We start from the raw sequence: 20,079 nt of genomic DNA on the forward strand, positions 1-20,079 counted from the left end.
GCAAGGTTACCAATGTCAATGTAGAGAGCAATGTAGAAAACATGAGTGGGGTGGGGCAAAAATGGATCCGTGTGAGACATCATTAATGGAAACCGAGGTGGAAGAGGGATGAGTGAAGTAACAGTGAAGAGGTTTTTAATGAGATAGCCGTGGAACCAGAGGATGGCATCAGTGCTGCCATCTATTTCAGTAAGGTGGTCTAACAGTGGTGAATGGTTGACCATACCAACTTCAGATTATCTTCATGGGATGAACGTCTCAAGGGAAAGATGTGGAGGGGTAGAGCCAGATGGTCAGTGTAGGCATCAAGGAACGTCAGTGAAAGTAGCTCCTTAATAACATACCTTTGTCCATCTTCATAAAAATGTCATTTGTGAGAGATCAGAGGGTTGTGGAAGTGCTCCTTCTGGACCAGAATTCATGTTTGTGTAATACTAGGTTGTTGCTGACATATGAGAGATGAAATTTTTTCTATAAATACTTTGCAAAAGGTTGATATGATTGAGATGGGTTGCTAGTGGGAAGAAAGTATGTTTTTTTGTTTTAGTAAAGGTTTGACAGTAGTAGGTTTCTAAATGTTGGACATGGTTGTATTTGAATAAATGAGGTTGTAGTTATGTTGAGGTTTCACTGTGTAATCATGGCAGTGGTAAATGAGCTGGGGGTAGATGCATGTCAAGGAGAATGGGATGGTTCTAGAGTTATATTTGTTTTAAAAATTATGAAGTGTCTTGAGCTAAGACTTGTTTGAAGTTCCTTGATGCTTACACTGACCATCTGACTCTACCCTTCATGTCTTTTCCTTGACCCATTTATCCCATGAAGTTGAGAGCTGTACAGCAAATTTGGTTTTCGAGGATGAGAGATGAACAAACTAAGAGTGGATGACATTGTCCGTGCATCTGGGATCAGCCCCTCCCCTCACCAAACTCCTCCTTGTGAGCTCTTCTATAGCTGCTTGCAGAAGGCACACTAGTTCTCTCATGCATGTCGCCCTCTGGTGTAGCACATCACCACATAGGAGGCTTGTTAGCCCCGACCACCCCAAATGAGTGATGTACCTGCATTCCTGGAAGGATTGAGAGTTCAGGACTGGCATTGGCCACTCACTCCCATTCCTCCAGTGCCCATACCACTAGTTTTGCACAGGTCAACTGGGTCAGAGTCAAGATTCATCCCTGTCCACCATATGTAAGGGAGAAGTAGAAAGCTTTGACCTTAACAATACATATGACATAACTACTTTTGAAATTGTTTTGACCATAAGTTGAGCTTCATTTGGATTATGGTTTGCTAGGATGAGACTAAATTTGAGTTTTATAACAATGGTTAAAAATGTACTCAGCATTTTTTAACAAAGGGCCCAACGGTATTCTGCTCCATCTTCAATGAGTATATTTTGAATATTGTTCCTTTGGAAAATACTTCTACCATTTCTTGGATAATAGTATAAAATATTTTAAATTGGTTAAGGATTTTGTCAGCCCATATTTTTGCATTTGTCAATGGATTTGACTCCCTTGATTTGAGATTCCAAAGTTTGTTTGCAGCATTTGGTTAGTCTTTTATATGCCTGTTAGTTTGGAATATATCTGGAGAGTGGGAATTTAGTGTGCTTGCTATTTGGACACGGAACATTTTTTCAGCTCTTATTTTTACTATTTTAAGAAATGTCTGTTTTCTTTACTTTCTGAGTGAATATTATTGCAGTCCTTTATGCAGTTGCCCATTTACCAGTCTGTCATTATTCGTGTGAAAGTGTTGTACAGTGAATAATAATTAAAGCTGTTCAGTAATATCAACAGGACACCATCCCTAGTGTGACAAAAAGTGATAGTCTGGTACCTCTTCTTTTAACCACAGGATACAGTCTTGAGTTTAGCAACGTTATGGGGGATTCTCTAGATCTTTGACAGTTTATGGAGCTAACAGGACAAGGTTTAAAGATATGTAATCCAAAAAGAATATTAGGAGGATATGGCAGCAAGTCTAATTTGGGAAGCCAGGTTGTTAGAGGTGGTGAACTATCAGTACAGCTCTGTGTCCTGTGGGCTTGTGATTATCAGGGGTTTTGTTGCACAGGAGTGTCTTCATGTTGTTTATCTCCAACCATTATTATATTTTATTATCTCAATTCTGTTTGTCTTGGTATGCCCCCATTGCTTGGAATTAGTTCCTTTTGATAGAAATCCACATTGCCCCTGTAAAGTTAAATTATACAATTCTCAAAGTACAATGTCTGTTTTGCTTTTTAATGTCACTGTATAAGGTGTGTACTTTGTGTAGACTTGCCACTGTTGCTTTCTTTCCCTTTTGGGTGTTAATGGTGATGATGATGTACTGCTGCTTTGTGTTTTGTTCCCTCCTGTTCTATAAAATTTAGCAACATTTATTGGAGGAGCACTGTAGTGGGCTTGGGGCTTCAGTAGTTTGCATCACATGAGCTTTTGATAGAGCTGTTCAGACTAATTGTAATATGCATATGTACTGATGTGACATGTATTAGGGGATAGCTGAGAAATGACACTATTGATTACTAAACTCAAACATACAGCAGTGCAGTGGTTGCAGACTGATGTGTTTGAAAGGGTTTAACATCACCCACACATTATAGTTAGTATACATTACCAAATGCATATTTTTAGCTTAAAATTGTTCTCATTTAATTCATTATACCAGATTCAAGTTCTGCAGCCATAAACATTAAAAACAAGAGCATGATTATGTGATTAATTGCCTGGTTTATTGTTAAGAGCTACAGGAAATCACAGATGTACAGTTAGCTACAGGAAGCTAGAGATCTGCTACTAGCCATGTGAAATGTTTCCTGTTTCTGGGCTTTCAGGCTGTGAATGTTCTGTAGAAACTTGTGTATAGTTTGTTGTAAGTCCTTGTACTACAAAATTAGTATATCAAAATGTTGACACAATTTTTGACTGAGCTATCAGTTTGCACTTTCTTTCTTGTGATGATATAAACTGTTGATGTTTGTATTTTAGATTACTTCAAAATGAGTACTGTAAACTATATGCCTACTTGGGATTTAGCTGCTGACCCCATGGTGTCCTGTAAGCTCTGTCTCGGCGAATATCCACAGGACCAGATGACAACATTAACACAGTGCCACTGTGTCTTCTGCAAACTGGTTGGTATGCTTCTTACAAGTTCTTTTTGTACATTTATGAGCCACGTGATAGACCAGAAAGTACAGTGCTGCACATGTAATTGAAAAATGTACAGATTTTCCATCAAGGGCCATCCTTAACAGATCTGTGGTTGGGTATTTCCTTTCTAATTTGCTTGAGCCTGCTAAGTATTGGAGTTATGCATGTTCATCAAACTCGAAGAAACTACTACAGCGAGCATCACTTTTGATCATTTATTTATGTAACATATCACCAGATTTCAAACTGGTTTTGCTTGTCAGGGTATCTTCAGAACAGTATCTTTAACAATTTTTTCTGTAGTCTTTTTATAAATTACAGATTTATGACATTATAATTGAAGATTTCATTAGACCAAATATTAACCATATCCTTTTTTAATTCACATTCATAACGGTGATTTTCTTAACCAGTGTACAGCAACACACAGATAGTTAATGATACACATAATGCAAAGGGTTATGAAGATGTTTCCCATCATAAATATATGATCTTAACATAGATGCTAAGAAAAATCTCATGAGAGAGAAACACTTAAAATCTCCAGTGCCATAAAGGCCATCTGTTGATCCTTTTTTGCTAGTGTTATCTGTGGCTCAGTAGTGTGTTGATACCCTTTATTTTGATGACTCCCGTGTAGGAGTTTGTAGTAGGTGTGTATGATTCCGAAGACTGTCTTGGGGCTGGTGCACCCGTTAATATTGAGAGTTGATCAGTCAGTATGTCTTTGATCCAGTTTTCTTCAGGTACATGCATTCCATCCCTGAGTCAGCCTTGTGATGATTGATGTCAAGGCCACCACGCTCAGCTGTGCTGTTGATGGCTGCTTTGGCCTCAAGAGTCTGTGCTATCTTATTGAACCTGGACGTCAGTGAACAGTTTCTCCAGTCAGTTAACATTTAACATCATTCCCTCAGGGTTGGTGGCCTTAGCTTTGGGTTTCAGGCCAGTGCTTATTACAGCTTTGACTGTGCACACTTTCCTGTGTAAGCCTACTCTGTCATGATTCAAGCTGTAATTTTGAGACATGTAGTACTTGCTGTTGTCCACCCCTTTTAAGGCTAAAGCAGACAGACTGGAGATTCTCAGCAGGAAGTAGTCATAGAATTTGGATTTTTGGTTCCCCCTCCATCTTGTATTTGCCTTCTGCCTAGAACTGCAATGTCCAACCAGATATGGACTTTCACTAGAAGGTGGATTCTCCCATCCTTCTCTCCAACACCCTCAAATCTAAGGAGATACTGGAGCTCATCTGGACAAAAGCTAAGCTGCCCCATGATACCACAATGAGTTGGAACTTATCTTTGCTGCAGCCTTCTGCTTTCCCTCTTTGGTGAATCTTCTTGCTTACAAAATGGTTGTTTGTCATAGAAAATGTACAGTACAACCCCAGTTTGATGGCTCCTGTCCCAAAGAGGCCAGACAAAATCTTGTGGCCACTGAAGGACTGATGTTTTTCATGTTTCACTGTTGCAGTCATCACGTTTGGGTTATCTCCTTGCAGTAGCTCTCGGTCGGCCTGATTATCAAAGTCTTGGGTCCTGCATTGGTTGCTGTCTCATCTTCCATGACGTCAGGTCGTCAGGGGTATAAAGCATGCAGCCGACACCATTACATCAGTCTTTCTTGCAGTGCGGTGCCCGAAGCAGAAGCAGTTCGCAAGTGCAGGTCGGCCGACACCTGAAATTTTCATTTTCGAGTTTCAGAGCTGAAGTCCTCAAGTAAAGCTAAGTATTCTGTTGGGGAAACTTTTTCTTGCTCTAAACCAATGTCAGTAAAAGTTGATAATTGTATTTCTTGTGGAAAGCAAATACCTCATAAAGATTTTCATTCGTACTGTATTTCTTGCCTAGGCCCTGACCGCGACGTACCTCGCTGTCGGTTTTGTGCCTTATTTAAACCACAAGCTATTCGTCGTCTGTATATTTTTGCTTCTAAATATTTTGGTACTTGGTTCAATTATCCAGATATGTCTTCGGTAAGCCACCCGACTACCGACATTCCAAAAAAACACAAAGATAAAGACAGAGGCAGGCCACCTAGGTCCAAAGCTGCCGACGACACTTCTAAGCTAGTCGCCAGTTCGCCGGTACTCAGTGAGGTGCTTTCGCAGACCTTGATACCCGCTACTTCAGATTCGCAGGCCTCTACTGGGACCCATTTGGAGTCTGCCGGAGTATGCCGTAAGATGCCAACTGTGGAACCTGCGGATGTCTCTACCTTGAATGGGTCCAGAGTCGCTGTGCAGGCACCAGCTTCTGAGGGTGTATTCAGGCCTACTGACTTGCATATTAAACCAACACAATCTTCTTCAAGGTCTAAAACTCGAACCATGACTAGGAAACTGACGCCCAGACCGCATGGTCAGGCCTCTATGCCTAAAAAAACAAATAAGAATGGCTGAAGACCTTATTACTTTAATCAGGGGAAGCCAACCTTCCCCCTCTAAGAGACCTAGAACTGAATTTGCTTATGATACTTCTGACCAGGATTCTGAAATTTCTGTCTCCTCTGATGACCAGGATTTACCCTTTCCGACCTATGAGGATTCTACTCCCTCTGCTTCTCCCCTAGAGGATTTTTCTTTTGGTGAAACCTTGCATACTCTTAGGGAGCATTTTCACTGGGAAAGCCAGGATTACTCTGATTCTAAAAAGAGGCTTAGAGATTTCTTACTCCTGCCCCAACACAGGCCTTTAGCTATCCCTTCTGTGCTGGGCATTGTTGACTATGTCTTTTCGGAATCTAGCTTGGCCCCTGACTCTTTACCTCCTGCTCCCAGGAAACCTGATAGATATTACAGGGTTCCTGATTCTCACAAGTTTCTTTTTAAAAATCCTACTGCGGATCCTGAGACCATTTCACAGGGACCCAAGGGCATTAAGGCTACTACTGCCAAAAATCCTACCTCCTCTGATAGAGATTCCAGAGCCGTGGATAGATGGGGTAAGAAGGTATACACCTCTGCAATCTTGGCCATCAGGGCCTTAAATTGCCAGTTTCAAAGTATCAGCAGCATATTATTAGATTGCTTAAACAGAAAATTATGTTGATTCCCGATTCTGCTGAAAATAAGGATTTACAGGATTTAATGCATTCTGCTGAAAAGGTTGGAAAGCATACTTTGCAATGTGGTTTTGATTCACTAGAGGCATCTTGCAGGGCTGGTGTCACCGGGTCTGTACTTAGAAGACATGCTTGACTTAAAGAGCAATCTTTGCCAGATCATGTTAAAACTAAATTGCTGGATGTTCCCTTAAATCAGGTCTGCCTGTTTGGCAACAAAGCAGAAGAAATTCTTAAAAATATGGAGGAAAAAGCTAAATCTATGCAAACTGTTGAAGATTTCTTACAAGTGCAGCCTTCAAGATTTAGTAGGCATTGGCCCTCAAAAAATTGGTCCTTTCCTGCCTCTTCAGGCCTTCTCAGTTCAAACCCAGAACCAGCAGAACACCCAGGCTTCAGTCCCAAGGTACGCACAGGACTAAGCAGTGGTGGGCTCCCACTTCCAAATCAGGGAGTAGTAAGACTCACCCCTGTGGTAAGCTGTCTCAATGACTTAACTTTAAAACGTCCAAGCACTTGTCAACTGACTGCTCCTTTATGGGGAAAGATTGCTCTGCAAGCAAAAAAAACTGGGAACCCATTACCCAGGACAAATGGGTTTTAAACATAGTTTCCCAAGGATACAGATTTCACTTCCACACGTTACCAACCCCAAAAGGTTGGCCAGATCTACCCCCAAATCATTGGGCAGAGGCTAAAAAGCAAGTACTCTCTCTCTTACGTTTAAAGGCTATTCAGACTGTACCAGAAGAAAAAAAGGGACAAGGTTTCTACTCAAGACTTTTCCTGGTACCTAGAAAAGACAACTCGTGGCATCCTATCCTGGACCTTTCTATCCTAGACAACTTTTTGGTAATTCCAAAATTCAAGATGCTAACTCTTCACCAGTTGCTTCCCATGATAGGCAAAGATGCCTGGTTGGCAACACTGGATTTAAAGGAAGCCCACCTGCACATCCCAATTAGGGAATCTTGCAGAAAATACCTACTCTTCAAAACAGGCTACATGCACTGTCAGTTCTCTGCACTGACCTTTGGCTTATCTACTGTGCCCAGGATATTCACAAAGTGCCTAGCTCAAGTCATTTCATTTTGCAGACAAAGAAATATTCAAATATACCCATACCTGGACGATTGTCTAATTCAGGCAGAAGGCCAGGACTTACTTCTGAATCATCTGGCATTTGTACAAAAGTTAACATGTCTGAGGGTACACCGTCAACGAAAAGAAATCACATCTGGTACCCTGTCAATAAATTATATTCCTGGGAGCAAGATTGAACACAACTTCCCAGATGGCTTTCCTCACACCAGAGAAACAAATTCATTTGACAACTTACTTCAAACTAATGGCCACAAAAACCCTGCTATCTGCAAGGCAACTACTGCAAGCCTTGGGGTTCATGGCCTCGTGCATTTTACTAATTTTATATGCAAGACTGCATATGAGGAAACTACAATGGTATCTAAAAAGCCTATGGTGTCAGCATTCTCAGGACCTAGAAGCAATGATTCCTATCATACCTTGCCTATGGTTAGAATTTCTTTGGTGGGCAGAGGCCTGCCACCAAAACAAGAGACTACCATTCACTCTACCCCTTGCCACCCAAACCCTAACAGACACATCCGTCTATGCATGGGGGGCTCACCTGGCAGGGAAGTGCATTCAGGGTAAATGGAACCCAAGTCAAATGCACCTGCATATCAGTCAAAAAGAAATAGCTGTACAGAATGCTCTGACAGCCTTCAAGGACCACATTCTTCGAGGACAATTAATGGTAAAGACGGACAACACCACTATTATGTGGTACATAAACAGGGGGGTACCCATTCTTGCCCCCTCAGAAGACTAGCCATGGCCCTGTGGAACACAGCCTTGAGCTGCCAAGTGCATCTACAGGCTCAGTTCCTGCCAGGAAAACTAAATACACTGGCAGACGAACTAAGCAGAAATCTCATGGACCCACACGAGTGGAAACTGGAACCAAAGACTTTCAACATGTTGATCAACAAATGGGGGAGCCCAGATATAGACCTGTTTGCCTCCCCCCAGAACTACCAATTGGACAAATTGTGCACAGGGACTCCCCACAAACAAGCTTGGAAAGTGAATGCTCTGTCCTTCAGCTGGAAAAATCAGTTTATGCCTTTCCTCTTCTGCCTCTCCTCTCCAAAGTGCTAGTAAAGATCAAACAGGACAAACCAAGGATGATACTGATTGCACCAGACTGGCCACGCCAACACTAGTACCTCCTCTTGCGCAGTGTGTCACAGGTAGCCCCATGGCACCTGCCTCAGACCCCTACCCTGCTGTCACAGCAAGAGAGCCAGATTTTGCACCCCCACCTTCAAACCCTGAACCTGGCAGCCTGGCTAATTACCTAATCTCTCCATTACCATCCCTCAGTAAACAAGTGTTGGATGTCATTCTGGAGGCAAGGAGGCCTAGTACTAGAAAATGTTATGCTGAAAAATGGAAAAGATTCTGTGCCTGCAACCAAACTCAAGGGATGGCCACAGCAGCGTCCAATTTACCTCAGATTCTTCAATACTTAACTGAGATGCTTCACAAGGTGCCTTTCCTTTTCCTCCATCAAAATTCATGCCTCAGCCATTTCAGCTCGTTACAACATGGAACCACCCCTCTTTTCTTACCCACTGCTCAAGCAGTTCCTCAGAGGGGCCAAAAACTTAAGACCACCCAGGAGAGCCCCAAATCCAGCCTGGGACCAGGAGGCCTAGTACTAGAAAATGTTATGCTGAAAAATGGAAAAGATTCTGTGCCTGCAACCAAACTCAAGGGATGGTCACAGCAGCACCCAATTTACGCCAGATTCTTCAATACTTAACTGAGATGCTTCACAAGGTGCCTTTCCTTTTCCTCCATCAAAATTCATGCCTCAGCCATTTCAGCTCGTTACAACATGGAACCACCCCTCTTTTCTTACCCACTGCTCAAGCAGTTCTTCAGAGGGGCCAAAAACTTAAGACCACCCAGGAGAGCCCCAACTCCAGCCTGGGATCTTAACTTTGTAGAGTTAAAATTACTTTCTTGGAAAACAGTTTTCCTTTTAGCAATCACTTCAGCAAGAAGGGTATCTGAATTACAGGCTCTTATGGCAGTGGAGCCTTTCATCATCTTTCATTCGAACATGGTGTCCCTCAGGACCAATCCCCCTTTCATGCCCAAGGTGGTATCCGGTGTGGCTCTTAATCAGTCCATTCGTTTGCCAACCTTCTTTTCTAATCCACAGAACAAAGGAGAATGGATACTGCACTCTCCTTAGATGTGCACAGACAACTTGGATATTACTTGGACAGGACTAAACCTCAAAGGAAATCTGAACAACTTCTGGTGGCATTTGCTGTAGGGGCAGAAGGGAAGGCTATTTCAAAGCAAACCATTTCTAAATGGATAGGCAATTGCATTTATTTCTGCAATAAGCACCATGGAAAATCTATCCCACAGGGGATTAGACCTCATTCAACCAAAGCTGCATCTACCACAACAGCCTTTCTCAGAGGTGGCCCTACCAGAGACATCCTAGAAGCTGCTACCTGGAGTTCTGTACATACTTTCACCAAGCATTACCATTTACCAATTTTCTCTAAATCCAGAGCTGTCTTTGCCACTGCAATCCTGTAGGGCCTTACAGCTGGTCCTAATGCTATCTAAATTCCTCCTCCCATACTTAACTTTGGGAATCTACCCAAATGTGATGACTGCAACAGTGAAACATGAAGAACATAGTACAGTTGTGTACACTTACCATAAATGTAGATGTTAGCGTGTATTCACTGTTGCAGTCCTGGTTACCTATATATATATATATATATATACACACACACACACACACACACACACACACACACACACACACACACACACACACACACACACACATTTAATTGCTTCCCATTAAGGGGGGCACCTGACATCTGGGGCAAGAAAAACTGATGAAATGGTGTCGGCTGCATGCTTTATACCCCTGATGACCTGACGTCACGGAAGATGAGACCGCAACTGACGCAGGACCCAAGACTTTGATAATCAGGCCGACTGAGGGCTAATGCAAGCAGATAACCCAAATGTAATGACTGCAACAGTGAATACACTCTAACATCTACATTTGTGGTAAGTGTACACAACTGTACTTTCTAGTGGGTCACGATCTCTGCTGCTCTTAAGAATCTCCCTGCACCTCAGGGCTGTCTATTTTTCTAATAGAGACTTGTGTATAATAGATAGACTATGGCTCTTCCACTCACCACTTTCTCCTAAATGACATGGTACACATGTTTGGTTCAAGAGTGAACAAACTGATGAAACTTCATGCACTTTTTTCTCCAGCTTATCAAAAATGCATACCAGAGCTAGATTCCCTTTATAGTGCAAGTCGGTATCTTACAGTATCCATAAGATAATCCATAGCAGCAAGATAATCCATTTCAGCAACCTGTCTTCTCAAATCTCTGTTGTATGCATCAGATGTCATCACTAATCTCAACAATATTGTCAAGTCCAAACTTGATTCTTGCTACAATAAAATATCAAGATTCACCACATATTCATCTTGTAAAATCTACCACTGCACAGCTTTAAAGGACCAAAATTGACGAACTCCCAAATCAGGTAACCTAGTCTCAATTCACTACTGCCCACAAACTTGTCTACAAGCCAGATAGTTGCTCCTCTTTAAAAAGCATGTTATTACCATGCAGCAACAACAGAACATTTCATATCAATAACAAATCTCTTCTAGCTGTAAGTAACTCAAAAAACTCTGCTGGAAACTCACTGTATCCTCACTGTGTCTCAAAATTGTGGAACTCTATCCCACTAGAGTTGAAGCTTACAGAAAACAACAAATGCTTTAAAAGTCTACCAAAACCACATCTGCAAGGCTCTTGGCTCTTTTTCTACACCCGGATAATTTCCAATCCGTAAGAAAATACAAGCTGCAGTACCTCTGACAAAACAATAGCTGGTCTGTACTAAATCCCAACATTGTGATTGTTACACTTTCCCCTTCTACTATTGTAAAAATTTAATGGATTAGATTTAGTAACTGCCTACTCTGACTTAATTCTTGTTCATCATCGTAGCATGACTTACTAATTTCAGCCCAAATGTCAGTCTTTTTCTTCTCGTTTTTATTTATATTTCTTTCTGCTGCAACCTTATGGAAATGTGCAGCTTATCTCTTTTCACTTTTTCCTATACTCACAAATCGTATGGTGCAAGGTTAGCCTTAATAATCTGTTACAGCTAATTATGTATGCAAAAATATATATGTAACCAAGATGAAAATATATGCAATATGTAAAATGAAATGTACTGTATATTTCATGTGTATGTATGCATGCGAATATTGGAGCTTTTCTCAATGGCCTCCACTGAAAAAAGGGTATCTATCCCAGTTGGACATTTCCAGGTAACAAAATAAATAATAATAATAATAAAAAAAAAAAACTTTAGTGAACCTGACCATACATCTTCCACACAGCACTGTGTATAGTTTAGCAAGGATAGTGAGTAAGGAACTGACTGGTTGTTGCTATGATTGGCTCTGTCAGACTAATTTTGCTGAAAGCACCAAGGCTAAATTCATGATGATCAGTTTGACGGAATCTTACTGTTTGGACCCACTATGAAAGCTGAATTGGTTAAGTAGGAAAGTGAGGGCAGTACACTGTTTAAGTAGTTCCAGACTCCGCAGTGTTCAATGTTTGGGAATCAGCAGAGCTTCTTAATCAGCCTTTGTTTTGATACTCCCCTGTTAGGATATTAGTTATCTGTGCTAGCGTGACTGGCTGAAGTTTTGTAAATGCCCCTGTGTTATGTACAGTATGCCAGTGTGACTGGCTATAATTTTGTAAATAAGTTTGTTTTTTTTGATTGTTACTTTGATTTATGTAAGATGTTTGAATCAGACAGTGATGTTCTTCATCTCACATTGCTGCAGTCCTGACACCAGGGTAGTCCGCTGTCCCAGTCGGCCCGAATACCAAAGTATTAGGCTGACGTCGGTCAAGGCGCATTAGTCTGACGTCAGGACATCAGGGTACAAATGCGCATGACCGACGTCATTTCCTCAGTCTTTTTTGCCGCATGGTCCGATGCAGAAGCAGTTTTGCAAGTGCAGGTTGGCGTTCTGAGATTTTCCGAAGTCGGAGTTTCAGACCGAATCCAAGTTGGCTAAGTACCCCGTTGGGGAATATTTTGGTTTTTTCTTGCCTCAGTATTTTACCGGATGTCAGAAAAAGTGAATAACTGTATTTCTTGTGGGAAACAGATACCTCATAGGGATTACCATACCTTGTGTATACCTTGCTTAGGGCCTGAGCACGACGTGGTTGGCTGTCGCTCTTGTGCTAGATTTAACAAACGCACTATAAAGAGAAGATTAGATTGTGCCAGGTTAGTTTTTGGGAAGCGGTGTAATTATAAAATGCCGTCGGATGCTCCGACGCCCGCTTCATCAAAAAAGCGCAAGGACAAAACAGCAAAGCCTAGGCTGGAAGAACCGTCTGTACCGGACCTCGGTTCTTTAGAGGGCTCGGTGGAGCCAGAGGTTCAGCCAGAAATTTCTTTGGAATCCCAGGGAGAGACTTTATTGCTGCAAGATGTGACCTCTCAGGAGGTAGGCCAGGCGGAAGGGGCTTCTCAGGTAGCTGTTCTTCCCTCCCTTCCTAAGGTGGTTAGGCCCTCCCCTGCTGTTTCCAAGGCTTCTCCCAGGGGCAGGCCAGGTTTTGTTTCAGGTGTTACCCCTAGTTCTTCAGGGTCTGTACCTAAGAAGCATATGCTTAAGATGGCAGAAGATTTGATTACAATGATTAGAGGTTCTATGCCCCCTCCTGATAAGAGGCCTAGGGTGGAACCTGAGCTTGGGAGTTTTGAGCAGTGTTCGGATGCTTCTGAGTCTTGGCTGAAGACTTGCAGGAGTATTCCCCTTACTCTGATTCTGATGTAGATGATTCTACTCCTTCTGCTTCTTCCCCTGAGGATTTTTCATTTTCAGAGACTCTTCATTCCATGACGGAGCATTTTAAATGGGAAGGTCAGGATTTCTCTGATTCCAGGAAAAGGCTGAGGGAATTTTTGTTTCTACCCCAGCATAGGCCTTTAGCTATACCTCCTGTTCTAGATGTGGTGGAGGATGTTTTTGCAGAGGCTTCTCTGAACCCTGATTCTTTGCCTCCTGCTCCAGTTAAACCGGATAGATATTATAGGGTGCCTGAAGCTCATAAGTATCTTTTTAAGAGTCCTAGGGCAGACCCAGAAACTGTTTCACAGGGGCCTAAAGGTGTTAAGGCTTCTGTTGTTAAAAATCCTGTTCCTCCAGATAAAGAGGCAAGGGCTTTGGATAGATGGGGCAAGAAAGTGTATACTTCTTCCACTTTGGCCATGAGAGCTTTGAATTGCCAGTTTCATATGTTGAAATACCAAAATTATCTCCTTTCACAATTAAAGTCTAAGGTAGATGCTTTGGCGGAAGGTATTGAGTGTAAAGAGTTGCAGGATTTAGTTCATGTTTCTGAACAGGTGGGTAAGCATTCTTTGCAATGTGGTTTTGATGCTGTGCAGGCCTCTTGAGGGTGGCTGCCACTGGTTCGGTTCTTCGAGCACGCCTGGCTGAGGGATCAAAATTTAGCTGAGCATGTGAAGACAAGGATTTTAGATGCTCCTTTACAATCTGATGTGTTGTTTGGTTCGCCTGTGGAAGCAGTTCTAAAGAAAATGGAAGACAAGGCTAAGTCTATGCAGACTGTTAAAGATTTTTTGCAGGTTCAGCCTCCGAAGTTTAGTAGAAATTGGCCTACCAAGGGGTGGACATATCCTGCTTATGATTCCCAGTCTAGGGGTAGGTCTAGGCGTGGTAGGGGCAGAGCTCAAGGTTCTTTTAGGCCTAGAACAGGAGTTCACCTGCTCAGCCTTCTGGTGAGGGCAGGGGTCAGTCCTTTCGTAAACAGACCCAATGACCTGCCTTTTCAGCTGCCGGAATCTTCTCGTCTGGCAGCACCTTTGGGAGGAAGGTTAGCACTTTTCAAAGAAAACTGGAGTTTAATTACCCAAGACAGATGGGTATTGGATATCATTCACCACGGTTACAGGTTTTATTTCCATACCTTGCCTCCTTTCAAAGGCATGCCAGACATTCCTCCTCAACAAAGGAAAGAGGCTCACAAGCAAATTTCTCTGTTACTCCACATAGGGGCCATTCAGCGGTTCCTGTGCCAGAAAGGGGCCTAGGATTTTATTCTCGCCTGTTCCTAGTACCAAAAAAGGGGAACACGTGGAGACCAATTTTGGATCTATCTATCCTCAACACTTATCTGGACATTCCCAAGTTCAAAATGTTGACGTTACAACAGCTTTTACCTCTGCTGGGCAAAGATCACTGGATGGTAACTTTGGATCTCAAGGAAGCTTACCTTCATGTTCCTATCAGACTAATTTGCAGAAAGTATCTGCGTTTTCGAGCTGGGAATTCTCATTATCAGTTCTCTGCATTGCCCTTTGGCTTATCTACTGCGCCCAGAGTATTCACAAATGTTCTGGCTCCAGTGATAGCTTTCTTCAGGCTAAAAGGAATACAAATCTATCCTTATTTGGATGACTGCCTGATTCTGGCTCAAGGAAGGGACGTTCTTCTTCGGCATTTGGAATATGTGATAGCAGTGCTAAGATGCCTAGGGTATTCTGTGAACGAAATAAAGTCCAGTCTAGTACCCTCTCAAGACATGTGCTTTCTGGGTGTGAGACTGAATACAGCAACCCAGATGGCCTTTTAACCCTGGACAAACAAAAGAATCTTTCTCTTTACTTCCATCAACTATCTCATCAGTCCGGGCTGACTGCAAGGACAGTCCTTCAAGCCTTAGGGTTCATGGCATCTTGTATTCTGGTGCTTCCCAATGCCAAACTGCATATGAGGAAGCTGCAATGGTATCTCAAAAATGTATGGACACAGCACTGCCAGGATTTGGACACTGTCATTCAAATAATTCCTTGCATTCAGAAGGAATTTTTGTGGTGGGCTCAGGAATGTCACCTAAACAAGGGACTCTCTGTGACCCGGCCAGAGGCGAGTCAGATTCTAACGACAGATGCCTCAGACACAGCTTGGGAGCTCATCTGAATGGAAAGTGGATACAAGACAAGTGGCCTGCCAGACTGCAGCATCTACATATCAACATGAAGGAGATGTTAGCAGTCCAGTTTGCATTACTGGCTTTCAAGGATTTACTTCTTCCAGGGCAGGTGTTGATTCTAACAGACAACACAACTGTCATGTGGTACATCAACAAACAAGGGGAACACATTCTTATCCTCTATGCAGGCAAGCAATGATTTTGTGGGAGACTGCGTTAAGCTTGCAACTGAATCTTCAAGCAAGGTTTCTGCCAGGAGCACAGAACTCCTTAGCGGATGTGTTAAGCAGGCAAATCATGGATCCCCACGAGTGGAAACTGGATCTTCATGTATTTCAGACATTGGCAGTGTCATGGGGAACTCCAGACATAGATCTGTTCGCTTCTCCACTAAACCACCAGCTGCCAAAGTTTTGCACGACAAGGTTTCATCCCACAGCCTGGAAAGTGGATGCTCTTTCTTTCAGTTGGAAAAATCTTCATGTGTATGCCTTTCCACCTTTGCCTCTCCTCCCAAAGGTACTTCTAAAGGTCAGACAAGACAAGCCAAGGATGATTTTAATAGCTCCAGATTGGCCTCGGCAGCACTGGTACCCATTGCTGAGGAGTCTGGTAAGGAAGCCTCCATGGCCCTTACCTTTGATTCCACACCTATTGTCTCAGAAGGACGGGCATCTACTCAATGTCAAGCTTCACTCTCTTCATCTAACAGCCTGGCATATTCTGTTTTGAACCATAGCAGGTCTCAGCTTCCTCAACAAGTTTTGAATGTGATTATGGAAGCCAGAAGACCTAGTACAAGGAAAGTGTACGCAGGAAAATGGAAGAGATTTTCATTTTGGAGTGCAGCAAAGGATTTGGATGTTTCTGAGCCAAATTTGAGTGTGGCTCTTCAATATCTTACTGAGTTATTGGACAAAGGTTTGTCTTTCTCTTCCATTAAGATTCATGCTGCAGCAATTTCAGCTCACTATGATTGTGACCCACCATTGTTTTCTCATCCTTTGTTCAAGCAATTTCTTAGAGGGCAAAGAATATAAGACCCCACGTAGAGCTCCTACTCCTGCTTGGGACCTCAATTTTGTGTTGGAGAAACTCACTCTACAACCTTTTGAGCCTGCAGCTACTGCTGAATTGAAATATTTGTCATGGAAGACTGCTTTTTTGTTAGCCATTACCTCTGCAAGAAGGGTGTCTGAATTGCAGGCCCTTATGGCGGTTGAGCCTTTCCTGATTTTTCATAAGGATAGGGTATCTTTACATACTAATCCTTCCTTTATGCCTAAAGTGGTTTCTAGTGTGGCTTTAAACCAAACTATTCATTTGCCTACCTTTTATGCAAATCCCCAAAATAAGGGGGAAAAGATTTTGCACACTTTAGATATACACAGGCAATTACGTTATTATTTAAGCAGGACTAAGGATTTTAGGCAGTCTCAGCAGTTGTTTGTTTCATTTGCTTTGAGTTCTTAGGGTAAGCCTGTGTCAAAACAAACTATTTCTAAGTGGATTGGGTTTTGCATTACTTTCTGTTACTCCCATCATGGCAAGGAGATTCCAGCTGGGATTAGGCCTCATTCCACTAGGGCTACTGCCACTTCAACAGCATTTCTAAGGGGGGTGGCAACTAAGGATATTTTGGAGGCTGCTACTTGGAGTTCAGTGCATACTTTCTCTAAGCATTACCACCTTCCTCTCTACTCTAAATCTAGGGCTGGTTTTGCCACTGCTATTTTACAGGGCATGTTGTCAGCTCCTGCTTCTTTGTGATTTGCCATCCTCCCTTACCTCTGCTTTGGGATTCTACCCAAGTGTCAGGACTGCAGCAATGTGAGATGAAGAACATAGTACAGTTTTGTACCTACCATAAATGTAGATGTTCGAAGATCCACATTGCTGCAGTCCAATTTACCCTCCCTCCTTCCCTCTGTGTTTAGGGGTGGTTGTGTGGGTGGGATTGTACCTTTCTGACTTTGTATATATTGTACATATATTTGGTACAGGGGTGTTTGGTGTGTTGTTGTTTTTTGGTTTGGCCTTATCTTTTTAGGGTCTTCTGACATCTGGGGCAAGAAAAGACTGAGGAAATGACGTCGGTCATGCGCATTTGTACCCTGACGTCCTGACGTCAGACTAATGCGCCTTGACCGACGTCAGCCTAATACTTTGGTATTCGGGCCGACTGGGACAGCGGACTACCCTGGTGTCAGGACTGCAGCAATGTGGATCTTCGAACATCTACATTTATGGTAGGTACAAAACTGTACTTTCTTCTGGCTGACCAAATGTACATCTTTTTAAAAAAATGAACTCTAAATGTGGGTTATGCTAGTCAGTTGACCCAGATGTGATGTCATCACGTGCCAGTGCTGAAAGGAATATAATCTCCACAACAGCCATTTTGTTTACTTTTTAAAGTCTGAAATGAGAGAGTAGAATTCTCATAACAGCTTTCTGTGACTTTTGATATATTCTACTATAAAAGAAGATTTTGAGTCCGTTAAAGTTCAGTAGGTGCTTTAGTAGTTGCAGTTGTTTCCAGAGTAGTCCAGTGGGTAATTCTTCTGTTCCAAAGGGTCAGCCACAGGACGCTGTTTTCCAGATCAGAAGTTATCAGTCAGTTTGTTTTCCAGAACTGTTCAGCAATAATAGTAGGAGTTGTTATCCCAGTCACTGAGGACCAGACAACAGCCTGAAGAGTGGGCATAAATTCTTATCTTGCCTGGCAGAAGTAAGAGTATCATCTTGCCTTGCTGAATTAATTAGATTAGACAGGGGCAGTTCATCTTTAGATGGTTAAGAAACTATAGTTAGATAGTTACCGTTTTTCTACAATCTGTGTTAAATCTATCCAACAGTGTAATTTTCATAATCCCTGTGTGTGAAACTCTGTGGTTTATTATAATCGGTTATTTAGTGTATATATGTTCAAAATCATTTTATTTATTAAATATTTTACTACCTTCTATTGTGACTGGTTATTTAGAACATACTTTTAGTAACCTGAAAGTGTTTATGCTTATTGTGATAACACCAGGGCTACTCCAAAAAGCCTTACTGATTGGATTACATGCTCGCATTTATATCAATATTTAATTTACCCGATATAATTGAACACCACTTTTGAAGTGTAGTTTGGTATTTGACTGGTGGCAGCAGTTGCCTTGTAATTTGGGAAAGAGGACATAGCAGGTAATCCTGTGCCAGTCTTTCCTAAAAATATTTGTATGTATGAATATCAAATATTAGTGTGCCAAATGCCTAGAACTGGGACACAGTTTTCTGCAGTGGTTAATTTGAAGACTTATTTGGGGACCTGGAGTGAAGCATATAGTCCATTCCCAGGTTTGGAGCCTATTCCTGGTGTACTCTTGGGGGGACAGAGTGTATTTTTATCTCTGCTTTCAGTGAGACTCCCTTACCAGCAACAGTGGTGAGGGCTGAGTCATCTTAGTTATTGCCCTGCATTTTAAGTGGGGTCTTCATACTCCCAGTCTTGCTGTTGGACTGCCTGTAAAAGCTGAGCAGGAAGCATTTGAGAATGAGAGCAGTATGCTAAGTTTATGGTGAAATTCAAGGTTCCTTGGTGTCTGTGAGCCTGTACCACCTTTGGGTTTGGTACTCCTAACAGAATACCTTTCAAGGTTCTAGCAAGAGCCACAGAAGATGTGACAACTTCCAGAACAGTTGAGCTGCTGAAGATGAGGTTTTCAGCAGAAAAAAATAGGGCACCACAGTTGTCCTCCTTCAGGAGGACAGCAAGCCCCACTGCTCCCGCTGGAACCTTTTGAGTCTTCTTTCCCTCCAGTGACCTTCATAGGTGGTGGTCATGTGTGACAGGTGTGTCAAGGTCATAATATCCTGAGGGTGTTATGATCACTGCCAAATCAGAGTCTGTCTTTTTCTCTCAGATGTCACACCCATCAAAAAGCAATGGCCATGTTAGAGCCATATGGTCCACTTGTAAAAGGAGCCATTCAGCAGGCTTCACCAGAGCAGAAAGGAACAGGCTTTCACTCAAGGATGTTGTTCATGTTTCACTGTTGCAGTCATCAAATTTGGGTTATCTGCCTGCAGGTAGCCCTCTGCCGGCCTGAATACCAGAGTCTTGGGATTTCTGCATCGGATGCTGTTGCTTCTTCCATGGGGTATAAGACATGCAGCTGATGCCATTACATCAGTCTTTCTTGCCATGTGGTTCCCGAAGTAGAAGCACGCGCAAGTGCCAGTCGGCCGACTCCTGAAATTTTCGTTTTCGAGTTTCAGACCTGAAGTCTTAAAAAAGATAAGTACCCCGTTGGGGATCCTTTTTTCTTGCTCTAATCAATGTCGGAAAAAAATAATAATTGTCTTGCCTGTGGAAAGCAAATACCTCATAGAAATTTTCATTCTTACTGTGTCACCTGTTTAGGCAAAGACCACAACGTCCCTCACTGGTGGTTTTGTGCCTTGTTCAACCCCCGAACTATCCGTCGGGCAGTTTTTGTAGCTAAATACTTTCGCTCTCGATCTCCATACTATGAAATGGGGTCGGTAAGCCATCCAACTACAGATGATCTGAAAAATGGAAGGATAAAGACAGAGACAGACCGCATAGGTCCATTAAGCTAGTCTCCAGTCCGCAGATACTCATTGAGGTGGTTTCGCAGCCTATGATACCCACTTCTACAGATTCGCAGGCCTCTACTGAGACC

At 42.5% G+C, this 20,079-nt stretch overlaps 1 protein-coding gene across 3 annotated transcripts in view; it reads left to right on the forward strand.

Annotated features, from left to right (window-relative positions):
• RNF144A (ring finger protein 144A) overlaps positions 1-20,079 on the forward strand; it is a 731,556-nt gene that overhangs the window by 235,192 nt on the left and 476,285 nt on the right. For all 3 annotated transcript variants that reach the window (XM_044070579.1, XM_044070569.1, XM_044070560.1), the window contains one exon: positions 3,000-3,145. In XM_044070579.1, the coding sequence (XP_043926514.1) occupies positions 3,011-3,145 (135 nt within the window). In that variant the 5' untranslated portion in view covers positions 3,000-3,010. The remainder of the gene's footprint in view (positions 1-2,999; positions 3,146-20,079) is intronic.

Source organism: Protopterus annectens, chromosome 1.part0 (assembly GCF_019279795.1).
Source record: "Protopterus annectens isolate FY-2018-M chromosome 1.part0, PAN1.0, whole genome shotgun sequence".
Taxonomy (NCBI): domain Eukaryota; kingdom Metazoa; phylum Chordata; order Ceratodontiformes; family Protopteridae; genus Protopterus; species Protopterus annectens.